Below are 26,748 nucleotides of genomic sequence, written 5' to 3'. Positions count from 1 at the left end.
CCCGTCTGCGGAATGCAGTGCGCATCTTGCTAAGAACAGCAGCTTCTTTGGTCTCGGTTTCTTGGAGTCAAGGAGTCAACGTCAGTCACGATTGCTGGGGCCTACAGTTTGCAGCACAGGAACAATGGGAAAAGGGAGGCCCCTGCAGGCCTCTGACGAAAATCCACCTTAGTGAAGTTGCTGGCTCTAGCAGCAATCTGCAGAGCGGGCAGCATTCCCACAGGTGGCACGGCCCCCATCCCGAGCATACGACGTCTTCTGGTTTTGGCAACTCTGCAGAATTAGCCTCTGACAAACCACACCAAAACCCACAACCTGAAACAAGCCCCTGCTGGCCTGCAGAGTGTGGCTTCGGTGAGTGGCACAGGGCTCAGCCTGGCCTCCTGGCTAAGGCTTCATTCCCGTATGAGTGGAGAGGTGACGGCAGCAAGGAAGCCCCACACGCCACACGTCATGCTACCTCCTCCCCACCACTTGCTTCTCTCTAGAGCAAAAATCACATCCAAGCCTGGAAGTGGGTTCCTGACAATTCCACAGCCCAATTCTGCCCAGGCCGCGTGGCTGAACACCACTCAAGAATGCCTACATCGACAGACATGCGGCCAGAGGCTTGATTATTTTTTGGGAAACTGGCAGCATCAACAACCATCACTACCATAAAAATCCACAAAACAGCATCAGCAAAAGTCAGACTCAGACAATGGTGATGGGAAACCATTTCTGTTGCCAAGTCCAGATCTGCCTCTAATCACCACTTCTTGCTGCCACTTGCAGGCTGTATCTTGGAAAGGGGCACAACAAGAAATGGCTAATGGGTTGGAAGGCACAGGCCAGGGGCTGGTGGCTGAAGGGGTCTGGGTATTGGCCCCATGCCACTCCTGCCCAGCCACCCTGGGGACATCAGGGTGCTGGCTCTTTGCTCTAAGATGAGCTAAGCAGGGCTTACACTGATATGGTCTCCAAAGGTCCCTGATGCTACAAGGAGGTCCAAGGGCCTCTTCAAACTGCCAGTCATCCCAGGCAGTGGAAAAGCAAAATCTCACAGGGGACTCATCCCTATAAGGTTGGCAACAGCTGGCTAAAGAGCCCTTTTGAATCAGTTGGCAGGATGACTTCCTACAGGGAGCAGGTCAAGGGGATGGAAGAAGGGACTCGATCAATGAGGTCTGCTGCTGCGGACCGTCCCATTGCTGTGTCTCAAAATGCAGGCAGGTCTGGCCCTGCAAGAAAGTCCCTGCCCAGCGTCAGCCCCAGCCAAGAGCTCCATGTGCCATCCAGTGAGATCTGAGCCTGTTCCACCTTCCCTTCCTTCTCAAAGCCAGTCATCCCAGCTGATTCAGAAGGGGAGCTGGATGCGGTTCTCCAGATCCTCTTTTTCCCCAAGATAAGTCGATGTCTCCTCTGGAGGAAACCATGACTGTGCCAACGCGTCTGTCTGCCACTGTCCTCGGGTCCTCATTCTGAGGAATGATCTGGATTCAGCTTTTCATTAAAGACCAAACATCCTTGCACATTTGGAACATGAAAGATATTTAAAATATTTATATATATATAATATATATATATACTTTTATTATTCACCCGTTAACTCCATTATATGCCAATCACGAGCTAGTTTTCAGCAGTTACATTCCCTTGATCATGGCTGCATGAAGATGTAATTAACTGGAAAACACGGAGACCAGAGACACGACCGGAGGTGACGTCACGCAGCCCACGCCATCGCAATACAATTGTCAAGTTCGCTGGCGGTTTGGTAAAGCCGGTTCAGTTCTGCTCCCTTTGCCAGGGATTCTCACGTGTGTGAAAATTGGACCAACAGTGGTGGGGTTCCATTTCCTGGTTCGAATTTTCAGTGGCTTTATCCAGAATCTCAGTGGTGACTGGTTATTGTAACACCAGTCCAACCTAGGAGAGCCAACAGGGAGAGGCAGAGCTGAGTCGACAGTGGTCCAAAGACTCTCCCACACCCCCCATCCCCGAAGTTCCGACTGGCTGGGCCCGGGGTCCACCGCTTGTGCTGTGGGAGCAGACTCACACCCAGCTGGCCCCGTGCTCAACCTCCACACCAGGGTTCACATGTCCATCAGACCTCCCAGGGAAAACTGGTCCACGCTCCAGCTCACCCCCATGTCCCCTGTGGCGCTGGGGGAGGAAGGGCTAAGAAAGTGTCATGCCAGGAAGAGGGCAGCAGCTCGGGAGAGGAAACCTCCTCAGAGACCCCGCAGCCCTACCCTCCTGGCAAACTGTGGGCAACTCAACTTCCACGGTTCCCTCAGGTGGGAAGGCCTTCCTGCTCCTGTGTGGCTCTGTCCCCTCTGCCATCCTCACACCAGTTGCTGAGAGGGGAACGCTGACCTGCTGGTCTGGCCAGCAGAGGGCAGAGGGAGGGCATTTTCTTTTCTTTCTTTCTTTTTTTTTTTTTTTTCAGACGGAGTCTCGCTCTGTCGCCCAGGCTGGAGTGAAGTGGCGCGATCTCGGCTCACTGCAAGCTCCGCCTCCCGGGTTAACGCCATTCTCCTGCCTCAGCTTCCCGAGTAGCTGGGACTACAGGTGCCTGCCACCACGCCTGGCTAATTTTTTTTTGTAGTAGAGAAGGGGTTTCACAGTGTTAGCCAGGATGGGAGGGAGGGCATTTTCAAAGGCTCAACTCCAGGTAACAAGGACCCAGACTGCAGCTGTCTCCCCAACCCATGGCCCGGTTTCTGCTGGAGACACTGATTCCCTGGGTTGGGCAGCCTGGACTCTGGCTGCATGGTGCCCACCTTCTCTGCCCCCATGCTGGGGCATTTCCAATTGTAAAGGTAATACTGCAGGTTGCCGTCCCCTATGCCAAACTTGAGCTTCTCCAGGAAGGTTTTGTTCTCCATGAGATCCAGTGCATTGAACACATCAAACCCTTTCTGCAAAGCAGCAGGGAGAAACAAGAACAGGTGAGGACAGGTGGGGATGGCCTCCTTCCTAACCCTTTGCTGCCATTTCAAAGCTGTCCTGTGGGCAGCCACAAGAACAAGGTTCCCTCAGAAGCTCTGCTGCTTCTGCATTACTCCCCGCTCTCCAGGCGGTTCTCAGGACACTCTGGGCGCCCCCTCCAGCCTGGCCTCTGCCCAGTCTCCCTCTGAGTATACACATAGGTACTCAGTGTCCAGACTGGGGCTCTTGCTATTCCTGGTTATGCCTCCCTGAAACTCTAGTCATTTCCACAGTCCTCTCTGGAGTCCAAGCCCTGAGCCCCTTCCTCTGAGAAGCTGGCTCCCATCAGCTACCTGGGGTTTGTGTTGCTTCCTTACTCCATGTATACTCCAACTCTCAGGCCCTCAGTGCACCTCATGTTATGTGACACCTGCTGTGTCGCTTGGAGACTGTGAAGATGCTTCCTAAACCTCACCAACTGGAGCAGAAGCTCTCACAGGGCAGGGACCAGCTTGCCCACAGCAGGCTGGGCTGGGTGCAGGAGGTCACCAGAACCCACAGCGAAGCACTGACCGACGGGCTCTCCACCCGCTGCTGGCAGTCAGACACTCCGATGACTCACCACGACAGAGAGCAATCACCCCTTTCCCACGCTGGGAAAGCTGTGAGGAGAACCCGTGTCCTCCCAGGGCAGGCCTGGCTATTCAGGCTCCTTGGTGGTGCCTCCTGTGAGAATGAAACTCACTGAAATGAATCAGGAGGAGTTCAATGCCTTCACTTCGGATGCTCCTTGCTCCTTCCGAGTTTTGAGTTTCTGGCTAAAAACTGCAGGAACCCTGCCTAAGCAGAACAGGAGGTGAGGAGGACTCGGAGCCTCCCAGCCCATGGGAGGCTGCGTCCCGGGAGCTGTGCTCACCATGGCTCCACTGCCCCTTCCCCGCACATCTCCAGAGAGCCCCTGGTCTGCTTCTCACCATTTTGGCGAGGACAAGGGCGTCGCTCATGAGGTCTAGAAGAGGGGTCTGGGTGTGAACATTGTAGAAAGAATAAGCAGCTTTGAGACTCTTGTGGGTTGGATGGTTCATGATGGTGGAGGGCAGCGTATAAAAGCTCAGGAAATCCGTCACCTCTCCGTTTGAGTTCTGAAGGGAAGGCAATAAAGAGGCAATGTCAAGCATGTACAGTGGCACTGTGGCCCAGGAACAAAATGTTTTCTTTTGCTCTGCCTTCAGGCAGCTCTGCCCCTCTAGATAAACAGGTGGAAACTGCAACAGGACATGTGGGGAGGAGGAGGGATGTTGGCTCAGGGCACTTGAGGACAGAGCCGTGATCGTAGACTGAAACTGCCAAACCTCTTTCCCAGCAGGGGCACCAGCAGGGACCTCTTCTTGCAGTTCACATCCCCCCTAGACTGTGTCTCCTACGTCTGGTCAGCACTGGGTTAAGTTGGGACAGGCAGGGAATTGCAGGCTTTCCTGAAGGATTAAGCGGGGCTCAGTTCTCTCTATTCTGTGTTATCAAAGTGGGGCAGAGGGGGAGAAGGGCTCAAGCCAGATCCAAAGGTATCTTTTCAGCAAATTCAAGCACCAACTCCTTGTTTTTAGGGAGGACCAAACACGGATGGTCAAGGAAGTCTAGGGTGCCAACACTCAAGCCCTGGGAACCCGGCCACTCAGGGGGATGCCTCTCTGGGAACGCATTAGAGGCCTGGAACACCACTCCCTGACTCACCTCCACCACGAAAGTGTCAATGATATTCTCCTGGGGGTAGAACCAGTGCTCCACCTCCTCCTGGCTCATGACGGGCGTAAGGTGAAATTGCTTCAAGTACCTGGTGAGGAGCTGGTGCACTACTGGAATGTCCTTTGTTTCCATTGGTCGCAGCCCAGCTGTCTTGGGAGTCTGGAAGCAAGACAGAAGAGATGGAGTGAGATGAGCTGATCACCCTGGGTCTATCCATGGTGAGGATAGATCAGGCCCTCAAGAGAGAATCCCTGGTCATTTGGAGGCTCCCTGCACCCCCGTGCATCTCTCCTCAGGCACAGGGCCTGCCTCTTCCATATCTTCTAGCCCTTTCCCTCCTAGTCCAGGAGGACTCAGGCTGCTGCATCCATCAGTCATCCACATGGCCCCAGACTGACTTCCTAAGAAAACACAACCCTTCATGCTCCACCCTTGTTTCAAACTCCCCGCCCCAGAGCACAAGACTTTCTACCCTTGGGCCAGGGTGGCCTTTCTAGCTGTACCTTCTGCCCATGCAGCCCAGCGGTCCTCACAGGCTTCTTTCTTACTGAACTGTGACTGATGCCATCCCATACTCACTGCTCGCTCTCTGCTAGACTTAGAGCACTTCACAGACCCCAGGGCCTAGCCAGGGTCTGCCCGCCCAGACACTGTTACACCAGTACTTCCCAGAGAGCCATGGCTGCAAGTTAAATGCAGAAGAAAAGCAGCATACTCCCAGGATTTCATCCCCAGTCAGCGTCCCACCCGGCAGCTGCTTTTGCTAGAAAAATGCTTCAGTGGAATGAAACCATATGATGCTGTGGTGCAAATACCGGGCTGGTAGAACATCCCCAGAGGCTCAGATACACAAAGGTGGGCTTGGGGCAATCTGCAAGCAGGGTGGTGTCACAGTTTACAGGCCTCAGTCAGTGCCTGACACAATGCTTCCCAGTGCAGGAATTGCTTTTAAAACTTCAGTTCTAGAACCTCCAGCCTCTAAAATTCCTTGCTAAATCCTCGTCTCTCTAGGGAACACTCACTGACCTCATTCTACATGGCAGCTCCCATAATGATACCTCAAATCCTGGACTGAAAACACAGCCATGCTGGGGTTTCCACCCCGATATGGGTGAGGCAGTCTTCTGGCTGCCACAGCACTCTAAGAATGCTCTCTGCCCGCCTGCCCACCGGCCTAGAACGCAGGGCAGATTTGTCACGAGAACAGAAGGCAGAAGACACATACCACAGTCCCCCAAACCTGTGCTTTTGGCAGTGTCTGACGGTACTGCAGCAGCCTCTCAAGATGGGACACTAATGACCTCAATCCGTTGGTGGATTAGCCTGATTTCAGAGTGATCAATCCTGTTTAGAGGCTGAGAAGTCCAGGCAGGCAGCCCTCACGTCAGCAGGAACTCAGTAACTGTGTGGACTGATGGCCAACCAGAAGCACTTCGAGGAAAAAGAAGGGATTTTCCTCTTTTTTTTTTTTTTTTTGAGACGGAGTCTTGCTCTGTCGCTGGGCTGGAGTGCAGTGGTGCGATCTCGGCTCACTGCAACCTCTGCCTCCCAGGTTCAAGTGATTCTCCTGCCTCAGCCTCTCAAGTAGCTGGGACTACAGGCACGTACCACACCCAGCTAATTTTTGTTTTTAGTAGAGACAGGGTTTCACCATGTTGGCAGTGAATCTCTTGACCTCATGATCTGCCCGCCTCAGCCTCCCAAAGTACTGGGATTCCAGGCGTGAGCCACCACCCGGCCGGAGAAGGGATTTTAAGAATCCCTACTGGGATGGGCAAGGTGGCTCACACCTGGAATCCCAGCACTTTGAGAGGCTGGAGGTAGGTGGATCACTTGAGCCCAGGAGTTCAGATGAGCCTGGGCAATATGGCAAAACCCTGTTTCTTTTTTTGTTTTCTTTTGTTTTGAGACGGAATCCCGCTCTGTCGCCTAGGCTGGAGTGCAGTGGTGCGTTCTCGGCTCACTACAAGCTCCACCACCTCGGTTCATGCCATTCTCCTGCCTCAGCCTCCTGAGTAGCTGGGACTACAGGCGCCTGCCACTCCATGACCGGCTAATTTTTTGTATTTTTACTAGAGATGGGGTTTCACCGTATTAGCCAGGATGGTCTCGCTCTCCTGACCTTGTGATCTGCCCACCTCAGCATCCCAAAGTGCTGGGATTACAGGCGTGAGCCACCGTGCCCAGCAGCAAAACCCCGTTTCTATAGAAACAAAAATTAGCTGGGCATGGTGGCGAACGCCTGTAGTCCCAGCTACTTGGGAGGCTGAGGTGGGAGAATCACTTGAGTCTGGGAGGTCAAGGCTGCAGTGAGCTGTGACTGCCACTGTACTCCAGCCTGGGCAACAGAGAGAGACCCTGTCTCAAAAAAAAAAAAAGACTCCCTACCTGAAGCCAGCCACAGTTGGAGCATTTGTTTCTTTGGGAAACTAGGAAAACTGAGACCCAGAAGAGAAAAGCAGCTCACTTTAAAGCTGCCCAGTCCTTCAGTGCCAAATCTGGGTAGGGAAATTGGGATTAGAAATCAGGGCTTCCCTCACAAGCTCAGGTCACCCCTCACCTGGCCTGGCAGAGGGGTGCCACAGACCCTCGAGTGCATCTGCGCAGGGCTTTGGAACACGCTGCCATGTGTATGAAGGTTCACTAAGTGGATCCATCATTCTATTTAAGCTTTACTTAGGCTAAAATTACAGGGAATAGGTGTTCTCTGAGCCTTTCAACAGATGGCAGAGAAGCTAGTCCAGGCACAGGCTCAGAGGAACTGAGAAAGTTAAACTAAAATAAAATCCTGCTGCAGAAAACAGAAATAGAAAGTCCAGGAAATCTGAAGACTATGGGCTGGTTCACTTTTCCGGTAGGAGAAAGCCCCTCTCCACCCAGAGCCCTTCTCTCCTGCTGACAGCCAGGCTCTCCTTGCCCTCTCTCTGTTCTCTGTCCACCACCCGGGGCACCACTGGCCTCTGGCAGTCGGTAGAGCTTCATGGTGCGCTGCATGGTCATATTTCTGCTCAGGTGGGAGAACTTCACTTCAATCAGCTTCCGTGGGTTTAGGGACCGATGCCAATACCTGTGGGGACACAAATGTCCTGTCCTCAGGGTTCTGGCCAATCCCTATTACAAGGACAATGGCAGGGAGACCCCAGCTGGCCAGCAGGTGGCGTGAGAGACACATCAGGTGCCTCCGGAGCCAGTGGTGTCACCCTGCTCTCCAGCCTCCCCCCAGTGAGTGCTGCCAAAGCTCCTCCTAGATCTTCTTTCTCCCTATTTTTCTTGCTCAATTTCCAAAACTATTCCTTTGCTACAGCGGTTGTCTGGAGAGAGCAATCCTCACTCCTAGAATCAAGTCAACGGAAAAGGGCTATAGTCATGCCCAGAAGATGATGGCAGAGGCACTCACCCTCCTCCCTACTCTTCTGCCTTCACACCTGGTGTTTTTACTTTTAAAGTTCTCTAGGGAGAGATTACTCAATTGTTTCAAACAACTTTCTAAGGCAGAGGTTGCCCTTAGATCACATAGCAGACTTGCTCTATTTGGTGCACACAATATTCAAAACAAATTGAGCCAACCATGTAAAATTTTAGGACATTTCCCATAAAAATCCAGATTTGAGCTCATCCCTAAAAACAAACACAAACCATCAGTACCGCCCCCCACCATCTCCAAATAGCAGCAGCCAGCAGACACCAAGAGCCCTCCAGACAAGGTAGGGACAGACTTGCCAGTCTGCCATCCCTACAACCCTCCTGCCCTCTCCACACTCCCAATCTGGCTCCTGCAGGCACCAGGTGCCCGCCTTACCAGATACTCCAGAGGTGGGACGCTAAAGGCGGAGCTGTGACTCACAGTGGCCCATGCTCCTCAAGTAGAGTGCAGACACCAGTATTTTAAAGGACTTACAGGAAGACAGTTTTACCTGCAGGTGCCAACGGGCTTTGGTAGTACCACCCCAGCAGTGTAAACAGCTTGGAAGATGCCCTCCAGGTGAACCCGCCTGGTAATCTCACGGATCAGGACTGGAGCCACCCTCTTGGAACGCAGCTTCTTGTGGACACACAGGAAGTTGATCTCCACCATCTTCTTCTCTCTAAGAGGGGAAACATCCAGGTGACAAGGTTTTTAACAGGGAAGGGAATGGTGATCCCCTCAAGCACGTGCAGCCACACCTGGAAGGACCAGGTCTGCAGCACAGGTGTGCTTTTAGCTGCCACCTGCACTCAGTACTGGGACTCCCCACCACGCTCCACCAGGCCAGGAGCCTGCCTCACTTCAACAGAGTCTATTTCCAAAGGAAGGTGGGACTCAAGCAAACGCCTTTATTTGAAGGCACCACCAGCATCTCCCTGACGAATCCCTAGGAGTCGGCTGGGGAATCCCACCGTTAGCATGCAGGGAAGCAGCACAGGGAACCCGTGGGGCAGGTCAAGGCAATTCTAGGGTTTCAAGGTTCTGATTCCCTCAATAACACAGCTGATAAGCCCTGAAGACTGTGGCAGGCAGATGGTTTGGACACTTCCAGGGAAAATGAAGAGCAGAGATCACAGGCCCCAAGGACTATCTGAATCTGGGTCACACTGGCTCTGGCCCATTTCTGCTGCTGTTCAAGAGCTTCCATGTGTGACTGGTACAGGCATTCAAAAATGAGCCTCTGATTAGCCAGGTATGGTGGTGCATGCCTGTAATCCCAGCTACTTGGGAGGCTGAGGCAGGAGAATTGTTTGAACCCTGGAGGTGGAGGTTGCAGTGAACCAAGATTTGCACCACTGCACTCCAGCCTGGGCAACACAGTGAGACTAAGAAAAGCCTCTGGCCAGGCACGGTGGCTCACGCCTATAATCCCAGCACTCTTGGGGGAGAGAGGTGAGTGGATCGCTTGAGCTCAGGAGTTTGAGACCAGCGCGGGCAACATAGCAAGACCTTGCCTCTATAAAATTTACAAAATAATAAAAACAAGCCTCTGCTGAGCAGGCACACCAGGTCTCAGGCTGGGCTCCTTCCAACCTGGGCCACGAACAAGGGAGCCAACTGGGACTCTGAGCAGAACAGGTGGTTCCTAAGATGAATCTGCAGTCCCAGCAGCTGGGCGTCCTCCCTTCCTGAGACTGTCCCTCTTTCTTTAATGGGGCACATTGTTCAGCCTTTCTCTCCTCCCTCCCAGACCAAGCAGGATGGCGGTGTTGTGGGGGTTGGGGGTAGGTGCTGGTGCTTACGTGTCATAGATATGGATGTTTGCTGGGATGGCGCTAATAAACCCAACCAATTTCCGACTTGAGACCACTCGAACCCCGCAGTGCCACTGGGGGAGCCAGCCGGGTGGCCGGAGAGCCCTGGAAAAGAGAGGCTGGGGTTGTTGTGCTGCTTGCCAGCAGGCTGGACAAGCTGTTTGGGTTCCACAGTCAAATTTGGTTTTGACCTGGTGCTACCACCTCCCTGGGGGTTAACAGCTGAATTCTCTTTAGGGCCAAGCCCTCCTGGACACACAGAATCGAGCCATCACCATTTCTGGCTACTCATCCCACTTGGCCTAGTTACTCATCCAACCCAAGGTTATCATACTGAGGATTTCATGCCTGATCCAATTTCTGTGTGTTCATTTTGACAGCTTGAACCAAGGGACTGGCATCTTTGGTTCAAAGGACGGTGGGTCCCATGGTTGAGAGCTGATTGTGGCAACCCTGGAGCTCTGGTCTCCGTCTCCCTCCTTCTGGTGCAAATTCTTCCTTCCCTTTCAGGTAGTCCCTCTCTATTTCGGCCCATGCCTCTCTCTTCCTGGATATTAAACGTGGCCTGGGCAGGTGGATGGCTCAGCCAGGAAAGGCTATACAACTGAGCATGCTCAGGAACTAGATAGAAAATGTGCCTTCTTTTCTTTCAGTCTTAGTAGGTCTCATGCGCTTTCCTTTCTTATATAAAGTCACCAGACAATGAATACCTCTTCCCTGGGTACCAACTCTACGAAGGTCTCCCTCACCCAGTCAATTGTCTTAAACAAGGCTGCAATTCTAAGCGCCAGTGAAAGCAAGTCTCCTTCAGATGCAGGAACTCAAAAATGACACACTCATTTGCCATTCAAAGGTTGGCCCCTGGCAGGGATGAAAACTCTGGTGCCCTGTGGTGGTTCTGCTCTACACCTTGCCCTCAAGAACCTCAAGAAAGCCCCTACAACTTACCACAAAAGAAACTCTGGGGAATAATCAAACCGGAACATGTTGTCATCATCTTCCACATAGTTCTCATTCAGGAGGGTGTATAGTTCTTTCAGCTGTGAAGAAATAAGCAGCTCACTTGGAGGTATTCTGCCAGGAAGGAGACCCACTCCAATACCCTGGGGCTCTAGGCTTTTCAGAAGGATGAAGCAAACCACCAAAAACGACGTGGAGTCTCACAAATCCCTCTGCCCCCTGGCATGGTAGGAACTCTTGGAGCAAGCACCCTAGTTAGAGTAGAAAACGGAGCCATCACGTAGCAGAGTGGCAGACCGAGAATGCCACCTAACCAACCACTTCATCATTCTGCGCCATCAACAGGGGAGAGCCACTGGTCTCGACTTCTGTGAAGTGCTGTGCAGGGATGACTCTCAAAGCTAGTCAAGAAATTACTCCACGGAGAGTCACTGCTATTTCCCATATTGTCTCATTTTTACCATCTGGCTCAAACAAAGGCCTTTTTTTCCTTTCTTTTCGAGATATGGTCTCACTCTGTTACTCAGGCCAGAGTGCACTGGTGTGATCATGGCTCACCGCAGCCTCCAACTCCTGGGATCAAGCGATCCTCCTACTTCAGCCTCCTGGGTAGCTGAGACTACTGGTGCATACTACCATGCCAGGCTAATTATTATTATTTTTTCTTTTGTAGGGGGGGCAGTCTCACTATATTGACCAGGCTGATTGATTTTGAACTCCTGCGCTCAAGCGATCTTCCCACCTTAGACTCCCAAATTGTTGGGATTACAGGTGTGAGCCACCACACCTAGCCACAAAGGCCTTTTTCTGCCTTCTCAGCTATCTCCATCTGCTGGCCCAACTTTGGTACTAAAAAATTCTGTTGGCCAGGTGTGGTGGCTCAAGTCTGTAATCCCAGCACTTCGGGAGGCTGAGGTGGGCAGATCACCTGAGGTCAGAAGTTCAAGACCAGCCTGGCCAATGAAATGAAACCCCATCTCTACTAAGAAATAAAAAAATTAGCTGGGTGTGGTGGCAGACGCCTGTAATCCCAGCCACTGGGGAGGCTGAGGCAGGAGAATTGCTTGAACCCAGGAGTCGGAGGTTGCATGAGCCGAGATGGTGCCATTGCACTCCAGCCTGAAAGACAGCAAGACTGCACCTCAAAAAAAAAAAAAAAACAACAACAACAAAAGGCTGGGCGTAGTGGCTCACGCCTGTAATCCCAGCACTTTGGGAGGCCCAGACGGGCAGATGACGAGGTCAAGAGTTAGAGACCAGACTGGTCAACATAGTGAAACCCCGTCTCTACTAAAAACACAAAAACTAGCCAGGCACGGTGACAGATGCTTGTAATCTCAGCTACTCGGGAGGCTGAGGCAGGAGAATTGCTTGAACCCGGCAGGCAGAGGTTGGGGTGAGCCAAGATCGTGCCACTGCACTCCAGCCTGGGCAACAGAACCAGACTCTGTCTCAAAATAAATAAATAAATAAAAGGCCAGGCACAGTGGCTCATGCCTGTAATCCCAGCATTTTGGGAGGCCGAGGCGGGAGGATCATCTGAGGTCAGGAGTTCAAAATCAGCCTGGCCAACATGGTGACACACCGCCTCTTCTAAAAATATAAAAATTAGCTGGGTGTGGTGGCACTCACTTGTAATCCCAGCTACTCGGAAGGTTGAGGCAGGAGAATCGCTTGAACCCAGGAGGTGGAGACTGCAGTGAGCTGAGAGGATGCCACTGCCACTCCAGCCCAGGCAACAGAGCAAGACTCCGTCTCAAAAAAAAAAAAAAAAGAAAATGTCAACAGAATTTTTTTTTTTTTTTTGAGACAAAGAGTCTCGCACTGTCGCCTGGGCTGGAGTGCAGTGGTGCAATCTCAGTTCACTGCAACCTCCCCCTCCCAGGTTCACATGATTCTCCTGCCTCAGCCTCCCGAGTAGCTGGGATTACAGGCGTGTACCACCACACCTGGCTAATTTTTTGTATTTTTAGTAGAGACGGGCTTTTATTATGTTGGTCAGACTGGTCTCAAACTCCTGACCTCATGGTCCACCTGCCTCGGCCTCTCAAAGTGGTGGGATTTGCCAGGTGACATTTTCATCATTCTTTACAAGGGAAATAAATCCCTCAGGTCAAAACAAGGGGCTCTGGGTGGCCGGGGTGGAAAGGGGAGGACAGGGCCTCATTTAGCAGCCCCAGCTGCTCTAGTCAGGAGACAGACTAGAAAGAAAACAAGGAAATAAATGAATGAACAAAAAAGAATAAATGAAAAACAGGTATCCACGCTGGGGAGCTATAGAGGTTAACTTTCAACCTGCCAGAAAAGCTAAGAGCTATTTATGTGGAGTCTTGGCCTTACCCCAGGAAGTTACAGAAGGGGGTCTATTCAGACCTCCTTGGCTCAGCTCTCTACGGCTCGAGGAGACGTGGTCTCGGTGAGACTGCAGGGCTTACTGTGAAAGTGGCTCCTACCCGCAGGTGTAACTTTCTGAGGGCCCACTCACCACACCACGGTCGCCCAGGTCCAAGGCATCCCAGGTGAAGCCCTGGGGCAGGGTGTAGGGCTCCTGGCGGATATTGTCCTTGTCAGGCTCCACGGGGCCATGGGTGTTCACCACTTCGCCTGAAAGAAGAACACAGCTGTGAGCCTCACCCTTTGCCCCCTCAGGGCAGTAAATGGCTCAGCTCAAAACTCAACCAGAGCAAATTCCTCCTGTCCCTAGGAGCCCTCCATCTGAAGAACATTCTGTGCTTGGCAACTGCAAACCGTCTTTCCAGCTACCCTTAGCCCCTAACTGAGGGCCAATTCATGGCAAAACCTCAGGACAATCACTGGGATCCAAGGTGGTTCGTGTTTGGGAAATCCATTTAAATCTCCCTTGGGTCACTGAATGACAAACATTTATCTTTAGTAATTTGGCTTCCTGCCTCCTGGTTGGTGTAAAGAGTGCTGCTGTCAGGGCCCTGGCCCAGGCCCATCAATCTGGATGGGTTTGTAAGGAGTCACAACAAGGCTGCTTTTGTGTCAACAGCAACAACAATGTACTGGGCCCATTTCTGAACCAGATGATGGCTTCTAGGCGCCAGGCTCAATCGTGGCCCTGCCAGCCTTGGCTTTCAGCAGTGTGAGCCAGTTAACTGCTCCTGCCAACTCAGGCCCTCAGTGTTTAGAGTCCTGCAAGTGCCTTTGGGCTGAATCACCAAGTCTACACAGTGTTGCCGGGAAGTCACCATGACACAACATCCCCTCCCTGAGCAGCATAGGCCCCTCCTCTGCGGGAGTGCTCCAAAGACACAGCCCTCATTCCTATCAGAGCTCAATCGGACTCATAAATGCTGAGAGATTCACACTGAATTGTCATCCTTGGGATGATTTCGGTTCCACACTGGGCTCACTCATGTTTACACTGGGAAGAAGGCAATGTTTAGTGCATTTTGGAAAACGAGTCTTCAAAAGGGACCAACTCAGTAACAGTGTTCTTAGCAAAGGCCTCAGTATATACTAGGCACTCAATTCATGCTTTTACTGACTTACAGACTCCTGATCCAATTTTTTTTTTTTTTTTTTTTTTGAGACAGAGTCTCATTCTGTCGCCCAGGTTGGAGTGCAGCAGTGCGATCTTGGCTCACTGCAACCTTTACCTCCCTGGTTCAAGAGATTCTCCTGCCTCAGCCTCCCGAGTGGCTGGAATTGCAGGTGCCCACCACCGTGCTGGCTAATTTTGGAGGTTTTTTTTTTTTAGTAGAGATGGGGTTTCACCATGTTGGCCAGGCTGGTTTCAAACCCCTGGCCTCAAGTGATCCACCAGCCTCGGCCACCCAAAGTCCAAACATTTCATTCTAACAGGTAACAGGCAGTTCTAGACCTTCCCAGAATGAATCTGTGGGGCAAGGGTGGTGGAAAGAGCTGCATGAGGCCACAGTGCACGACACCACCACCAGCACTGATCATCTCACCCTCTTCATCAGACACATTACTGAGCACCAACCATGCACCAGTGACTCAGTGACCATGCAGCCCCTAGTGCACAGCAGGAAAAAGGACCAAGTCCCTGTCCTCACAAGACATACCAATTTCTGGGGAAAAGTAAATAAATGAGTCATTATCCACGTGCTGAGGGTCAGGATCTGGAAAGGGCAGGGACACACAGCAGGGAAGCAGCCTGCTCTATTGGTAATCAGGCTTCCCAACAGGTTTGCTTGGGAGAGAGGTCATATTTTTCTTCCCCAGTCAGGAAGCTCATGACCAGGTGAGACGGGGTCTTGCTGTTGCCCAGGCTGGAATGCAGTGGCGTAACCCTGGTTCACTTATAGCCTCAACCTCCTAGGCCCAAACGATCCACCCATCTCAGCCTCTCGAGGGGTTGGGACTACAGGCATGCGCCACCACGCCTGGCTAATTTTACTTTTCATAGAGGGGGGATGAGGTCTTACTGTTGCCCAGGCTGGTCTCGAACTCCTAGACTCAAGTGATCCTCCTGCCTTGGCCTCCCAAAATGCTGGGATTATAGCATGAGCCACCACACCCAGCCAAAACCCACCATTTGATTATTCATAAAGTAGCTCTTGTGAATTTAAGTCAATCTGCTTCCAACTGACAGCTATGTATATTAAAAAAACATTTTTGAGCCTACAAAGCTGAGGGCCAGACCCTCTAGTCTTATCTAGGTGCTGATTTCCCAACTTGTATTGAATTTATACTTTTCCTATATACTTTAGAACCTTTTTTCCCCCCTTAATTATTTCCATGGCCAAGAATACTGATGGTCTTCCCTACTGTACTAAAATAACCTCGAGGCTAAATTTTCTCATTTAGGCTGGCTACTAGGTCCTGCACGCAATAGGCGCTTCCATTCCCTCACTCCTTCACCAAGTGTTCACTGAATCCTAGAATGTGCCAGTTCTGTGGCAGGGGCTGGCGAATGCAACAGACACAGGTCCTCACCATCATGAACACCAAAGAGACGAGCGAGGAGGCACGTCCCACCCGGCATGGCAAGACCTGTGTCTGTGTGTGTCAGGAAAGACCTCTCAGAGGAAATATGTAAAGGCAAGGCCTCGAGGATAATTAGGAGTCAGTCAGGCTGCAGGTGGACTATGTGGGGCAGGGTGGGTGTGAAAAAGTAGAGCTACAGGAAACACTGAGAAGGGACTCAGCCACTTTTACTAGACTCCCACTGTGGAGTGCCCTTGATGCCAAGCAGCAGCCCAAGGCTCCTGTGCTGTCCTTGGTCTGGTGCCAGCATCATGGCCTCTGCTTGTCCTGCTCTGTGGGGAGCAGCCTGCCCTCTCCCTTACAACAGCCTTTGAGTACCTCCTGCTGAGCAGGGGTGGAAGGCTGCTCTGCAGAGCACAGCAAGAATGCAGCCAACTCTCTCAAGGCCGACATGAACAAATAAATGACTAAGGATGACACTTCGAACTTGCTTTAAAAGAATCTGGAAGTTTAAAGAAAACCCTGAGCTTTCAATGGGTTTCTTTCTGCACACTCTTCCCCCAAAATTCCTTCTGTGACATCAAACATCAAAGACCCCAAACTAAGCAATGCGGTGCAATTGTGAAGGACTTCAGATAAATGAGAATGTCTGAGATGCTTTAATGAAAACATTAAACCAAATAAAAACCAGGGAGAGGGAAAAGAGAGGGGAAGCTTCCCTCTGGGACCCATGGAAACCAGGTGAGTGCACATCCTCCCCTGTGACAGTTACTGTTTAAAACAGAGTGGCCACACTGCATTACACTGACCAAAGACAGAAAAGGATACTATATCCATTGACATGAGTGGGAAAGGGGTGACTTTAAAAAGAAGAATGACATGATCTGAAGGGGGAGATCAAAAGTTCATCTGAGGGCTCTTACAGTTGTTATACAGACTAAAACAGTTCTGCTAAGGCCTTTCATTTTTTTTTTTTTTTTGAGACGGAGTCTCGCTCTGTCGCCCGGGCTGGAGTGCAGTGGCCGGATCTCGGCTCACTGCAAGCTCCGCCTCCCGGGTTCACGCCATTCTCCTGCCTCAGCCTCCCGAGCAGCTGGGACTACAGGTGCCCGCCACCTCGCCCGGCTAGTTTTTTGTATTTTTTAGTAGAGACGGGGTTTCACCGTGTTAGCCAGGATGGTCTCGATCTCCTGACCTGGTGATCCACCCGTCTCGGCCTCCCAAAGTGCTGGGATTACAGGCTTGAGCCACCGCGCCCGGCCAGGCCTTTCATTTTTATTTATTTTTTAATCTTTGAGACAGGGACTCGCTCTGTCACCCAGGCTGGAGGGCAGTGGCACAATCATGGTTCACTCCAGCCTCGACCTCCAGGACTCAAGCGATCCTCCCACCTCAGCCTCCTGAGAAACTGGGACCACAGGCATGTGCTACCATGTCTGGCTAATTTTTTTTTCTTTTGAGACGGAGTCTCGCTCTGTCGCCCAGGCTGGAGTGCAGTGGCCAGATCTCAGCTTCTGCAAGCTCCGCCTCCCGGGTTTACGCCATTCTCCTGCCTTAGCCTCCCAAGTAGCTGGGACTACAGGTGCCTGCCACCTCGCCCGGCTAGTTTTTTGTATTTTTTTTAGTTTCACCGTGTTAGCCAGGATGGTCTCGATCTCCTGACCTCGTGATCCGCTCGTCTCGGCCTCCCAAAGTGCTGGGATTACAGGCTTGAGCCACCGCGCCCGGTCTGTCTGGCTAATTTTTAAATTTTTCTGTAGAGACGAGGTCTTACCCTGTTGTCCGGGCTGGACTTTAGCTGCTGGGCTCAAGCAATCCTCCTGCTTTGGCCTCCCAAAGTGCTGGGATTACATTGAGCCATGACACCTGGCCTAAGAAGGCCTTTCCAGGCCGGGCGCGGTGGCTCAAGCCTGTAATCCCAGCACTTTGGGAGGCCGAGACGGGTGGATCACGAGGTCAGGAGATCGAGACCATTCTGGATAACACGGTGAAACCCGTCTCTACTAAGAAATACAAAAAACTAGCCGGGCGAGGTGGCGGGCGCCTGTAGTTCCAGCTACTCGGGAGGCTGAGGCCGGAGAATGGCGTGAACCCGGGAGGCGGAGCTTGCAGTGAGCTGAGATCCGGCCACTGCACTCCAGCCTGGGCTACAGAGCGAGACTCCGTCTCAAAAAAAAAAAAAAAAAAAAAGAAGGCCTTTCCAAGCTTAAAATAAAAAACCTAGGATAATTTTAAGCTTCTAAAGAATTGCAGGTCTCAGCCAGGTGCAGTAGCTTACGCCTGTAATCCCAGCACTTTGGGAGGCTGAGACAGGAGGACAGCTTGAGCCTAAGAGTTTGAGACCAGCCTGGGCAACAGAGTGAAACCCTATCTCCACAAAAAATTTAAAAATTATCCAGGCATGGTGGCAGGCACCTGTAGTCCCAGCTACTCAGGAGGCTAAGGTAGGAGGACTGCTTGAGCCCAGGAGATCAAGGCTGTAGAAAGCCATATCATGCCACTGCACTCCAGCCTGGGCAGCAGAACGAGATCCTGTCTCAAGAAAATAAAAGAGGGCCGGGTGCAGTGGCTCACGCCTGTAATCCTAGCACTTTGGGAGGCTGAGGCAGGTGGATCACGAGGTCAGGAGTTCAAGACCAGCCTGGCCAAGATGGTGAAACACATCTACTAAAAATACAAAAATTAGCCAGGCGTGGTGGCGGGCGCCTATAATCCCAGCTACTTGGGAGGCTGAGGCAGAGAATAGCTTGAACCCGGAAGGCAGAGGTTGCAGTGAGCCGAGATCACGCCACTGCACTCCGGCCTGGGTGACAGAGTGAGTGAGACTCTGTCTCAAAAATAAATAAATAAATAAATAAATAAATGAGAGAGACAAAGAGACTCGTAGGTCTCTTTAGTGGAATACCATCTAATTAAAACTCTCCCAAGAAGGTAGGGAGTGCTGTAAAAACACAATGCATGAGATTTATAATCATTAGTCCTCCATTTAAGTGAAAAAAAATTAGGGCAAGAAGCTGTAGATAACACCACCCCTGAGAAAACTCAGAACTAGGGTGATGCCTCAGCCATGCAGGCTAACACGCCTGCCAAGGTGGCACTTTCTACAGGCTGACACAAACAAAGGAACCTAACTGGGGCTTGACTGACCCTGGACCTCAAAGACAGACTAGTCAGATGCTCAGGGCAAACACTCTTCCACAGAGTCCCACACCACACACTGCACAGGAGGCAAAACCAGAAGAAATAAACCCAGACCTTGTTCCTCCTTCCTCAAAGTGTCAGGGCCCGTATGACCAACTGTGTGGTTTTCTCTTGAGCTTTCTGAGAACTAAACTGAAGCACTTTCTACATTTACAGGTGAGAGGAAAACAAAGTATTGCTGGGCTGAAGAGGAACAGAAGCAAATTAATCCCAATCTGCCTCTTTTTTTTTTTTTCTTTTTTTAATTTATTTTTGAGATGCAGTCTTGCTCTGCTGCCCAGGCTGGAGTGTAGTGGTGCGATCTCAGCTCACTGAAACCTCCGTCTCCCCAGGTTCAAGCAATTCTCCAGCCTCAGACCCTCGAGTAGCTGGGATCGCAGGCCCGTGCCACCACGCCCAGCTAGTTTTTGTATTTTTAGTAGAGACAAGGTTTTACCATGTTGGCCAGGCTGGTCTCAAACTCCTGACCTCAGGTGATCCGCCCGCCTCGGCCTCCCAAAGTGCTGGGATTACAGGCATGAGCCACTGCGCCTGGCCTCAATCTGCCTCTTTACCAGGAGACACTATCTGTGAAGAATGTAGCAAGGTTACTCATTTGCAAATTCCTCAGGAAAAATAAAATCAAACCAAAACTCCAAAATGCCATCTGAAAACACAGCCAAGATATATGGCAGCCACCACATAATACCTCATCAGGGATTTCATTTGGAGATAAGATGTGTGGCTCTCTACATCGTTCCTGCTCCTCAGCGAGAACCTGGTCACTGGGACCCCACCCTATGGCCCAAAGCCTTGCTGGAGGGCTTAGCCAGTGGGCCTGGGACCTGGCCGATTAGGGCAGCCAAACACACAAGGTGATGGGGGAATCGGCACCCCTCTTGTCCACCCGGGCAGTGCTCTGCTCTCCTTCACCTGTGAGGATGCACCTACTCAGCTTGCTTCTGTTGTGAAGAAGCTTCTGAGAACTGCATCCGCTCTAGAGCAGAGCTTCTCAAACTTTCAAAGTGGACAGAAATCCTCTGGCAGTTCTGATTCTGCAGCTTTGGGGTCGGGCCTGACAAACTGCATTTCTACTAGCAATTAGGCAATGCCCATCCTGCAGGTCTGCAGGCCTCATGGAGTAGCTGCTCCCAACCTCCGCAGCAGACAAATCTCCTTGGGCACAGCTGCCTTCTTCCCCTCACCAGTCTTTGGCCCTACCCTGCCTGGCCCTGCCCTAACCTCCTCCTCTGCACTGAACACACTAGTCAAGTCTCATTGTGTTTCTGGAGAGAAGTAGTAATGTGGACGAGCTGAAAGTCATTTACATTTGGTGTTGGAACATGTTTTTTTTTCAACATACTTACTTTCCCAGTCACAAAGAAAACAGGAACTAGGCCACCAATGGGTCCAGAATCATGATACAACCACTTCAGAAACTTTGTCAGCTGAGTCCTGAAGTTAGCCATCAAGGTTGGCTTGGCTCAGTCTTGGCAGGCACGTCTAACAGGATCCAGTCCCTTCTAGAATCCTTTTAGACAATCTGCTTATTCCACCCCTTTAGCAGTTCATTATAGCTTTTTAAGGGGTGTTGATGAAACCTATATATGACATTCCCGGTGTTGAACCATCACTGCTAAGCAACATCGCAAACCACTTTGCATTTAGTAAGCATGCATTGGCTAGGAGACAAAGGGGAAGAGGCTGGGGACTTGCCCATTCCAGGAATAAACATGTGCCCAGACAAACAAGACAAACTCTCTATAAACCTAAATGGAAAAAAGACCTCTGGGCAGACATTTCCACTCTTCATGTGCCAACAGTTCTGTTTTTTGGGGGGGTTTTTGGTTTGTTCATTTTTTGAGTTGGGGGTCTCACTCCTGTCATGTAGGCTGGAGTGCGGTGGTGTGATCTCAGCTCACTGCTGCCTTGACCTCCCAGGTTCAAGCGATCTTCCCACCTCAGCCTCCTGAGTAGCTGGGACTACAGGTGCATTTTTTTTTTTTTTCCACTTTTTGTGGAAACAAGGTTCTCACTATGTTGCCCAGGCTAGTCTCGAACTTTTGGGCTCAAACAATTCTCCCACCTCAGTCTCCCAAAGTGCTGAGATTATAGGTGTGAGCCACTGCTGTTGGCAAGAATCATTATTTGTTCTCAATGTGTGCTGCTATAAAATGTTAAGGTCTTTGAATGATAGTCTTTATGCTGCATTTTTAAAGACCACCCTCTGAAAAACTACCAAGGAATTCCAGGACTCTACTGCCCTCCCTACAATAATTCAGCATGAAACCCTCATGAAGGCACAGCTGAGGCAGATCCATCACCCCGACCTGGCAAAGAAAGCGAGCATATACATACCCAGCTTGGGGACGGGCTGCGTATCCCAGAACTGGTAGCTTCGCTTGCTAGCCTCCTCCATGGTTTTGGCAGGTCCCTGACCCACTGAGAACAGCTCAATGGCCTTCTGTATTTCCTGGATCCTCTCTGCTGGCAAAGAGTTCATCTGGACAAGACAAAGTTGAGGAGAGAAAAGGTGCATTATATTAGTATGACTTTTGATTAATTATGAGTTCAAGAGTTAAGGGGGGCTGGGTGCAGTGGCTCATGCCTGTAATCCTAGCACTTTCGGAGGCCAAGGCAGGTGGATCACTTGAGGTTAGGAGTTCAAGACCCACCCGACCAACATGGTGAAACCCTGTCTCTACTAAAAATACAAAAATTAGCCAGGTATGGTGGCAGGCACCTGTAATCCCAGCGATTTGGGGAGGCTAAGGCAGAAGAATTACTTCAAACTGGTAGGTGGAGGATGCAGTGAGCTGAGATAGTGCCATTGCACTCCAGCCTGGGTGACAAAGCTAGACTCTGTCTCAAAAAAAAAAAAAAAAAAAAAAAAAAGAGTGCTGGGCGCGGTGGTATAATCCTAGCACTTTGGGAGGCTGAGGGAGGTGGACTGCCTGAGTTCAGTAGTTCAAGACCAGCCTTGGCAACACGGTGAAACCCTGTCTCTACTAAAATACAAAAAATTAGCCAGGCATGGCGGCATGTCCCTGTAATCCCAGCTACTCAGGAGGCTGAGACAGAATTGCTTGAACCTGGGAGGCAGATGTTGTGGTGAGTCAAGATTGCGCCACTGCACTCCAGCCTGGGTGACAGAGCAAGACTCTATCTCAAAAAAAAAAAAAAAAGAGTTATGAGGTACAACTCAAAGAAGGGGTTTGGTTCCTCTGTCCTAATCCCAGAGGTCATTACAACCGAAGAAAAAGTGGTTGACAATGAGCTGTATGATGGGTGTGTGCAGCCTGCAGGGTTTCTCTCCTTACTAGTCTTATGTTGTTTGATGGCAAAAGTAATACATGCTCAATATAAATTTCAAATAATGCAGAAATGTGTAAGACACACAGAAAGTAAACACCCAACAATCCCATCCCCCAAATATAATGCTTGTCATCAACAATCTTCACTTGGGAAGGTGAGAAGAGGCAAATATAATTCCAGACTTTTTTGCATGCAAGTTCCAAATGCACACACACACTTTTCAAAAACTAAAAGTGGATCATATAATATTATCGTACAAACTGCTCTTTTTTTTTTTTTTTTTTGAGACGGAGTCTCGCTCTGTCGCCCAGGCTGGAGTGCAGTGGCGCGATCTCGGCTCACTGCAAGCTCCGCCTCCCGGGTTCACGCCATTCTCCTGCCTCAGCCTCCCGAGTAGCTGGGACTACAGGCGCCCACAACCGCGCCCGGCTAATTTTTTGTATTTTTAGTAGAAACGGGGTTTCACCGTGGTCTCGATCTCCTGACCTTGTGATCCGCCCGCCTCGGCTTCCCAAAGTGCTGGGATTACAGGCGTGAGCCACCGCGCCCGGCCCAAACTGCTCTTTAAAGCTATGTCTTAGAGACTTTTCCAGGTGAAAACACATGGGCCTACCCATTCTACCAACTAAATCTGCTGTATCCACTGTATGCATGGACCACAGTATATTTAGCCAGCCCCCTACTCATAGGCATTTTAGTGATTTTGTTCTTCAGTAATACAACAATGTTGCAGTGAATTTCTTTTCGAGACAGGGTCTCACTCTGTCGCCCAGGCTGGAGTGCAGTGGCACAATTATGGCTCACTGTGGCCTCAACCTCATGGGCTGAAGGGATCCTCCCACTTCAGCTTCTTGAGTAGCTGGGCCTATAGGCATGGGCCACCAGGCCCAGATAATTTTTTTCTTTGTTTTTTTGTTGAGATGGGGGTCTCAATATGTTGCCCAGGCTGGCCTCGAACTCCTGGGCTCAAGCAATCTGCCCACCTCAGCCTCCCAAAATGCTGGGATTATAGGCCACCACACCCGTCATAAATTTTCTTATACATCTATTTTTACCCACTGGGATATATATTTCTGTAGGATGAAGTTAAGAAAGAGGCTTGCTGGGTCAAAAGGTATGTACTTTTGAAATTATTTATCATCAATTTGCTCTCTAAAAAGAGACTATCAATAATCCAATGAACAGTGTAAGAGAGTAGCTCTAGACCCTCACCGTTACATTTACCAAGCCTCAGTTGAGCGTGGTGGCTCACACCTGTAACCCCAGGACTTTGGGAGGCTGAGGCAGGAGGACTGCTTAAGCCCAGGAGTTCAAGGCCAGTCTGGGCAATATAGTGAGACCGTTGTCCCGATTTAAAAAAAAAAAAAGTTTACCAAGCCTTAATCTATACCAATCTAAGAGAAAAAACTATCGCTTTAATGGTCATTTCTTCCATTATGACTTTAACCATCTTATTCACTGATTAAACATTTTTTTCTTTTTGAACTGCCTATTCAATCATTTTAAACTAATACGTATGTTGCAAATATTTTCCCAGATTGTTGTTTATCTTTTGACTTCTACAAAGTTTTATATTTGTCAATTTCTGTTTTATGGCTTCTGGGTCCTATGTCAGACTTAGGTTAATAAAAATACATACATTTTCTTCTAATACTTTTATTTACTTTTCTATTTTTCACTTAGATTATAAAGGAAAGCAACAATATAAACTAGTATGTTCATATTGCTTAGTCCTGGGAGGTGGCATTTTAATTTTCTGCCCCTTGCTGTTTATTAAATAAATTATCGGCCATGTATAGTGGCTCACTCCTGTAATCTCACCAACTTAGGAGGCCATGGCAGCTTGAGCCTGAGTTAGAGATCAACCTGGGCAACGTGGGGAGACCCCGTGTCTACAATCAATCAAAAAATGAGCCGGGTGTTGTGGTGTGCACCTGTAGTCCTGGCTACTTGGGAGGCTGAGGTGGGAAGACTGCTTGAGCCCAGGAGGATGAGGCTGTGGTCAGCCATGTTCGTACTGCTGCACTCCAACCTGAATGACAGAGTCTCAAAAATAAACTAAATAAATAAAAAGGGAAGACCCAGGCTGGGCACGGTGGCTCACGCCTGTAATCCCAGCACTTTGGGAGGCCGAGGCAGGCAGATCAAGAGGTCAGGAGATCGAGACCATCCTGGCTAACACGGTGAAACCCCATCTCTACTAAAAACACAAAATATTAGCCGGGCATGTTGGCGGGCGCCTGTAGTCCCAGCTACTCGGGAGGCTGAGGCAGGAGAATGGCATGAACCCGGGAGGTGGAGCTCGCAGTGAGCCGAGATTGCGCCACTGCACTCCAGCCTGGGCGACAGAGCAAGACTCCGTCTCAAAAAAAAAAAAAAAAAAAAAAGGGAAGACCCCCACCTACCTTGTAGGGATGGTGATGGTTGGTTTGGAGCTAATTTAAATGAAGTGCAACATGATATTAAATAATAATGGTATTTTTTTCATAGTGGGTTTTATATTTGAAATAGCAAAAAATTACTTGAAGTCATATCTCAATAAGGTAGTAGATTCAAGTTGAAGCATAACATTTGAGGCAGAAAGCAAAACGTGGGTATACCGGAATGAGAATGGACTTTTGCGAGGCTTATAAACTGTTTCAGAGGCAGTTCTTTTTTGTTGTTGTTGTTAAAAATTTTATTTATTTATTTATTTACTTATTTATTTATTTGAGATGGAATCTCGCCCTATTGCCCAGGCTGAAGTGCAATGGTGCAATCTCGGCTCACTGCAACCTCTACCTCCTGGGTTCAAGCGATTCTCCTGCCTCAGCCTCTTGAGTAGCTGGGATTACAGGCACGTGCCACCACGCCTGGCTAATTTTTTTTTTGTATCTTTAGTAGAGGTGGGGTTTCACCACGTTGGCCGGGCTGGTCTCAAACTCCTGACCTCGTGATCCACCCGCCCTGGCCTCCCAACATGCTGGGATTACAGGTGTGAGCCACCGTGACTGGCCACTTAATTTTTATTTTCTGAGGCAGAGTCCCACTGTGTTGCCCAGGCTGGAGTGCAGTGGCATGATCTCAGCTCACTGCAACCTCCGCCTCCTGGGTTTTCAAGCGATTCTCCTGCCTCAGCCCCCAAGTAGCTGGTATTACAGGCGCCTACCACCACGCCCAGCTAATTTTTTGTATTTTTAGTAGAGATGGGGTTTCACCATGTTGGCCAGGCTGGTCTTGAACTCCTGACCTCAGGTGATCCACCCGCTTCGGCCTCCCAAAGTGCTGGGATTACAGGCGTGAGCCACCGTGCCTGGTCTCAGAGACAGTTTTAAAAGGTGAATTATGAATATGTTTGAGTTGTCCCCTTGCCCTTGTCAGCTACTTTGAGGAAGACAAGACTTACCTGAAATTGTTTTATTTTGTAATGATGTTTTATTTAAGAAACAAAACGATCCTTTCCCATATCTCTGGGTTTCATGCCAGTGCATCACTCTCGGGTTGTAAGCCTTAGGCCAGTGGTTCTCATGGAGTACAACTCAGAAAGACTCTGTGGGACTCATGGTTTTCATTATAAGGACTATGGCATTAAGAGAATGTTTGCAAATATATGAAGGTCTTAAGAAGAGGTCTCTGGCTGAACGCAGTGGCTCATGCTTGTAATCCCAGCACTCTGGGAGGCTGAGGCAGGAGGACTGCTTGAGCCCAGGAGTTCAAGACTCAGCTTGGGTAACACAGTGAGACTCCATCTCTACAAAAAATTAAAAAAAAAAAAAATTGGACAGGTGTGGTGGCATGCACCTGCAGTTCCAGCTACTTGGGAGGCTGAGGTGGGAGGATCACTTGAGCCCAGGAGTGGAGGCTGTAGTGAGCTATAATCATGCTCTGCACTCTAGCTTGGGCAACAGAGTAAGACCCTGTCTCAAAAAGAAAGGGGGGCCTTTCATTGTCAGAGCGGTGGGGACTTAAGACAGAGAACCACTGCTCTAGGCACCAGGAGCTGTCACACGTAGCTCCCCGGGGCACTGGCACAGCAGCACATGCAGTATGCACCTGTCCATTCTGATGGGCACCATGATTGGGAGTCAGTGTCTGACTTGCCGTGTCTTTTAGGGTACTGAGAGCAGTTTCGTCACCTAGGTCTAGGGCAGCAGAGGACAGCAGTGGGATCCAACTCTTCCATCTTGAAGTAATACCAGTGGAGAATGTCAATCCAAGTTGTTCCCATACATTCACGTCAAAACTCTCTCATGTGAAAAAGTGACTCAGTCACAAAAAACAGAGCCTCCTTGTTACCTTTACAGGCTGATCCTGGGTTGAATCTGTCTCACTGCCTTTTTCTTTCTTCTTTTTTTGTTTCTTTTTCTTCTTTTTGGCTCCAGTGTCATTGGCTGGACTCAAACCACTGTAACAAAAAGTAAATACTGATGCAGGATTTAAAAAAAAAAATCTGTTTTGTGCTACCCATGACAAAGAGCTTTCTGTGGACTCAGACCTTCCTTAATCAAGCCTTTGGCTTCA

General features: G+C 50.1%; 1 protein-coding gene across 1 annotated transcript in view; it reads right to left on the bottom strand.

The window, feature by feature from the left end:
* Window positions 1-1,527: 1,527 nt before the first annotated feature.
* LOC105468831 (N-myristoyltransferase 1) overlaps window positions 1,528-26,748 on the bottom strand; it is a 46,096-nt gene continuing 20,875 nt past the window's right edge. Inside the window, exons 2-12 of the mRNA XM_011719236.3 lie at window positions 26,524-26,632; window positions 21,292-21,436; window positions 13,322-13,440; window positions 10,825-10,916; window positions 9,865-9,981; window positions 8,571-8,741; window positions 7,615-7,723; window positions 4,645-4,815; window positions 3,888-4,055; window positions 2,766-2,903; window positions 1,528-1,908 (exon numbers count right to left, since the gene is read on the bottom strand). Of these exons, the coding sequence (XP_011717538.1) occupies window positions 1,888-1,908; window positions 2,766-2,903; window positions 3,888-4,055; window positions 4,645-4,815; window positions 7,615-7,723; window positions 8,571-8,741; window positions 9,865-9,981; window positions 10,825-10,916; window positions 13,322-13,440; window positions 21,292-21,436; window positions 26,524-26,632 (1,360 nt within the window). The 3' untranslated portion in view covers window positions 1,528-1,887. The remainder of the gene's footprint in view (window positions 1,909-2,765; window positions 2,904-3,887; window positions 4,056-4,644; window positions 4,816-7,614; window positions 7,724-8,570; window positions 8,742-9,864; window positions 9,982-10,824; window positions 10,917-13,321; window positions 13,441-21,291; window positions 21,437-26,523; window positions 26,633-26,748) is intronic.

The sequence above is a fragment of the Macaca nemestrina genome, chromosome 17, assembly GCF_043159975.1.
Source record: "Macaca nemestrina isolate mMacNem1 chromosome 17, mMacNem.hap1, whole genome shotgun sequence".
In the NCBI taxonomy this organism is placed as follows: Eukaryota; Metazoa; Chordata; class Mammalia; order Primates; family Cercopithecidae; genus Macaca; species Macaca nemestrina.
The sequence above is the reverse complement of the archived record's forward strand: the minus strand, read 5'-3'. Positions and strand labels throughout refer to the sequence as shown.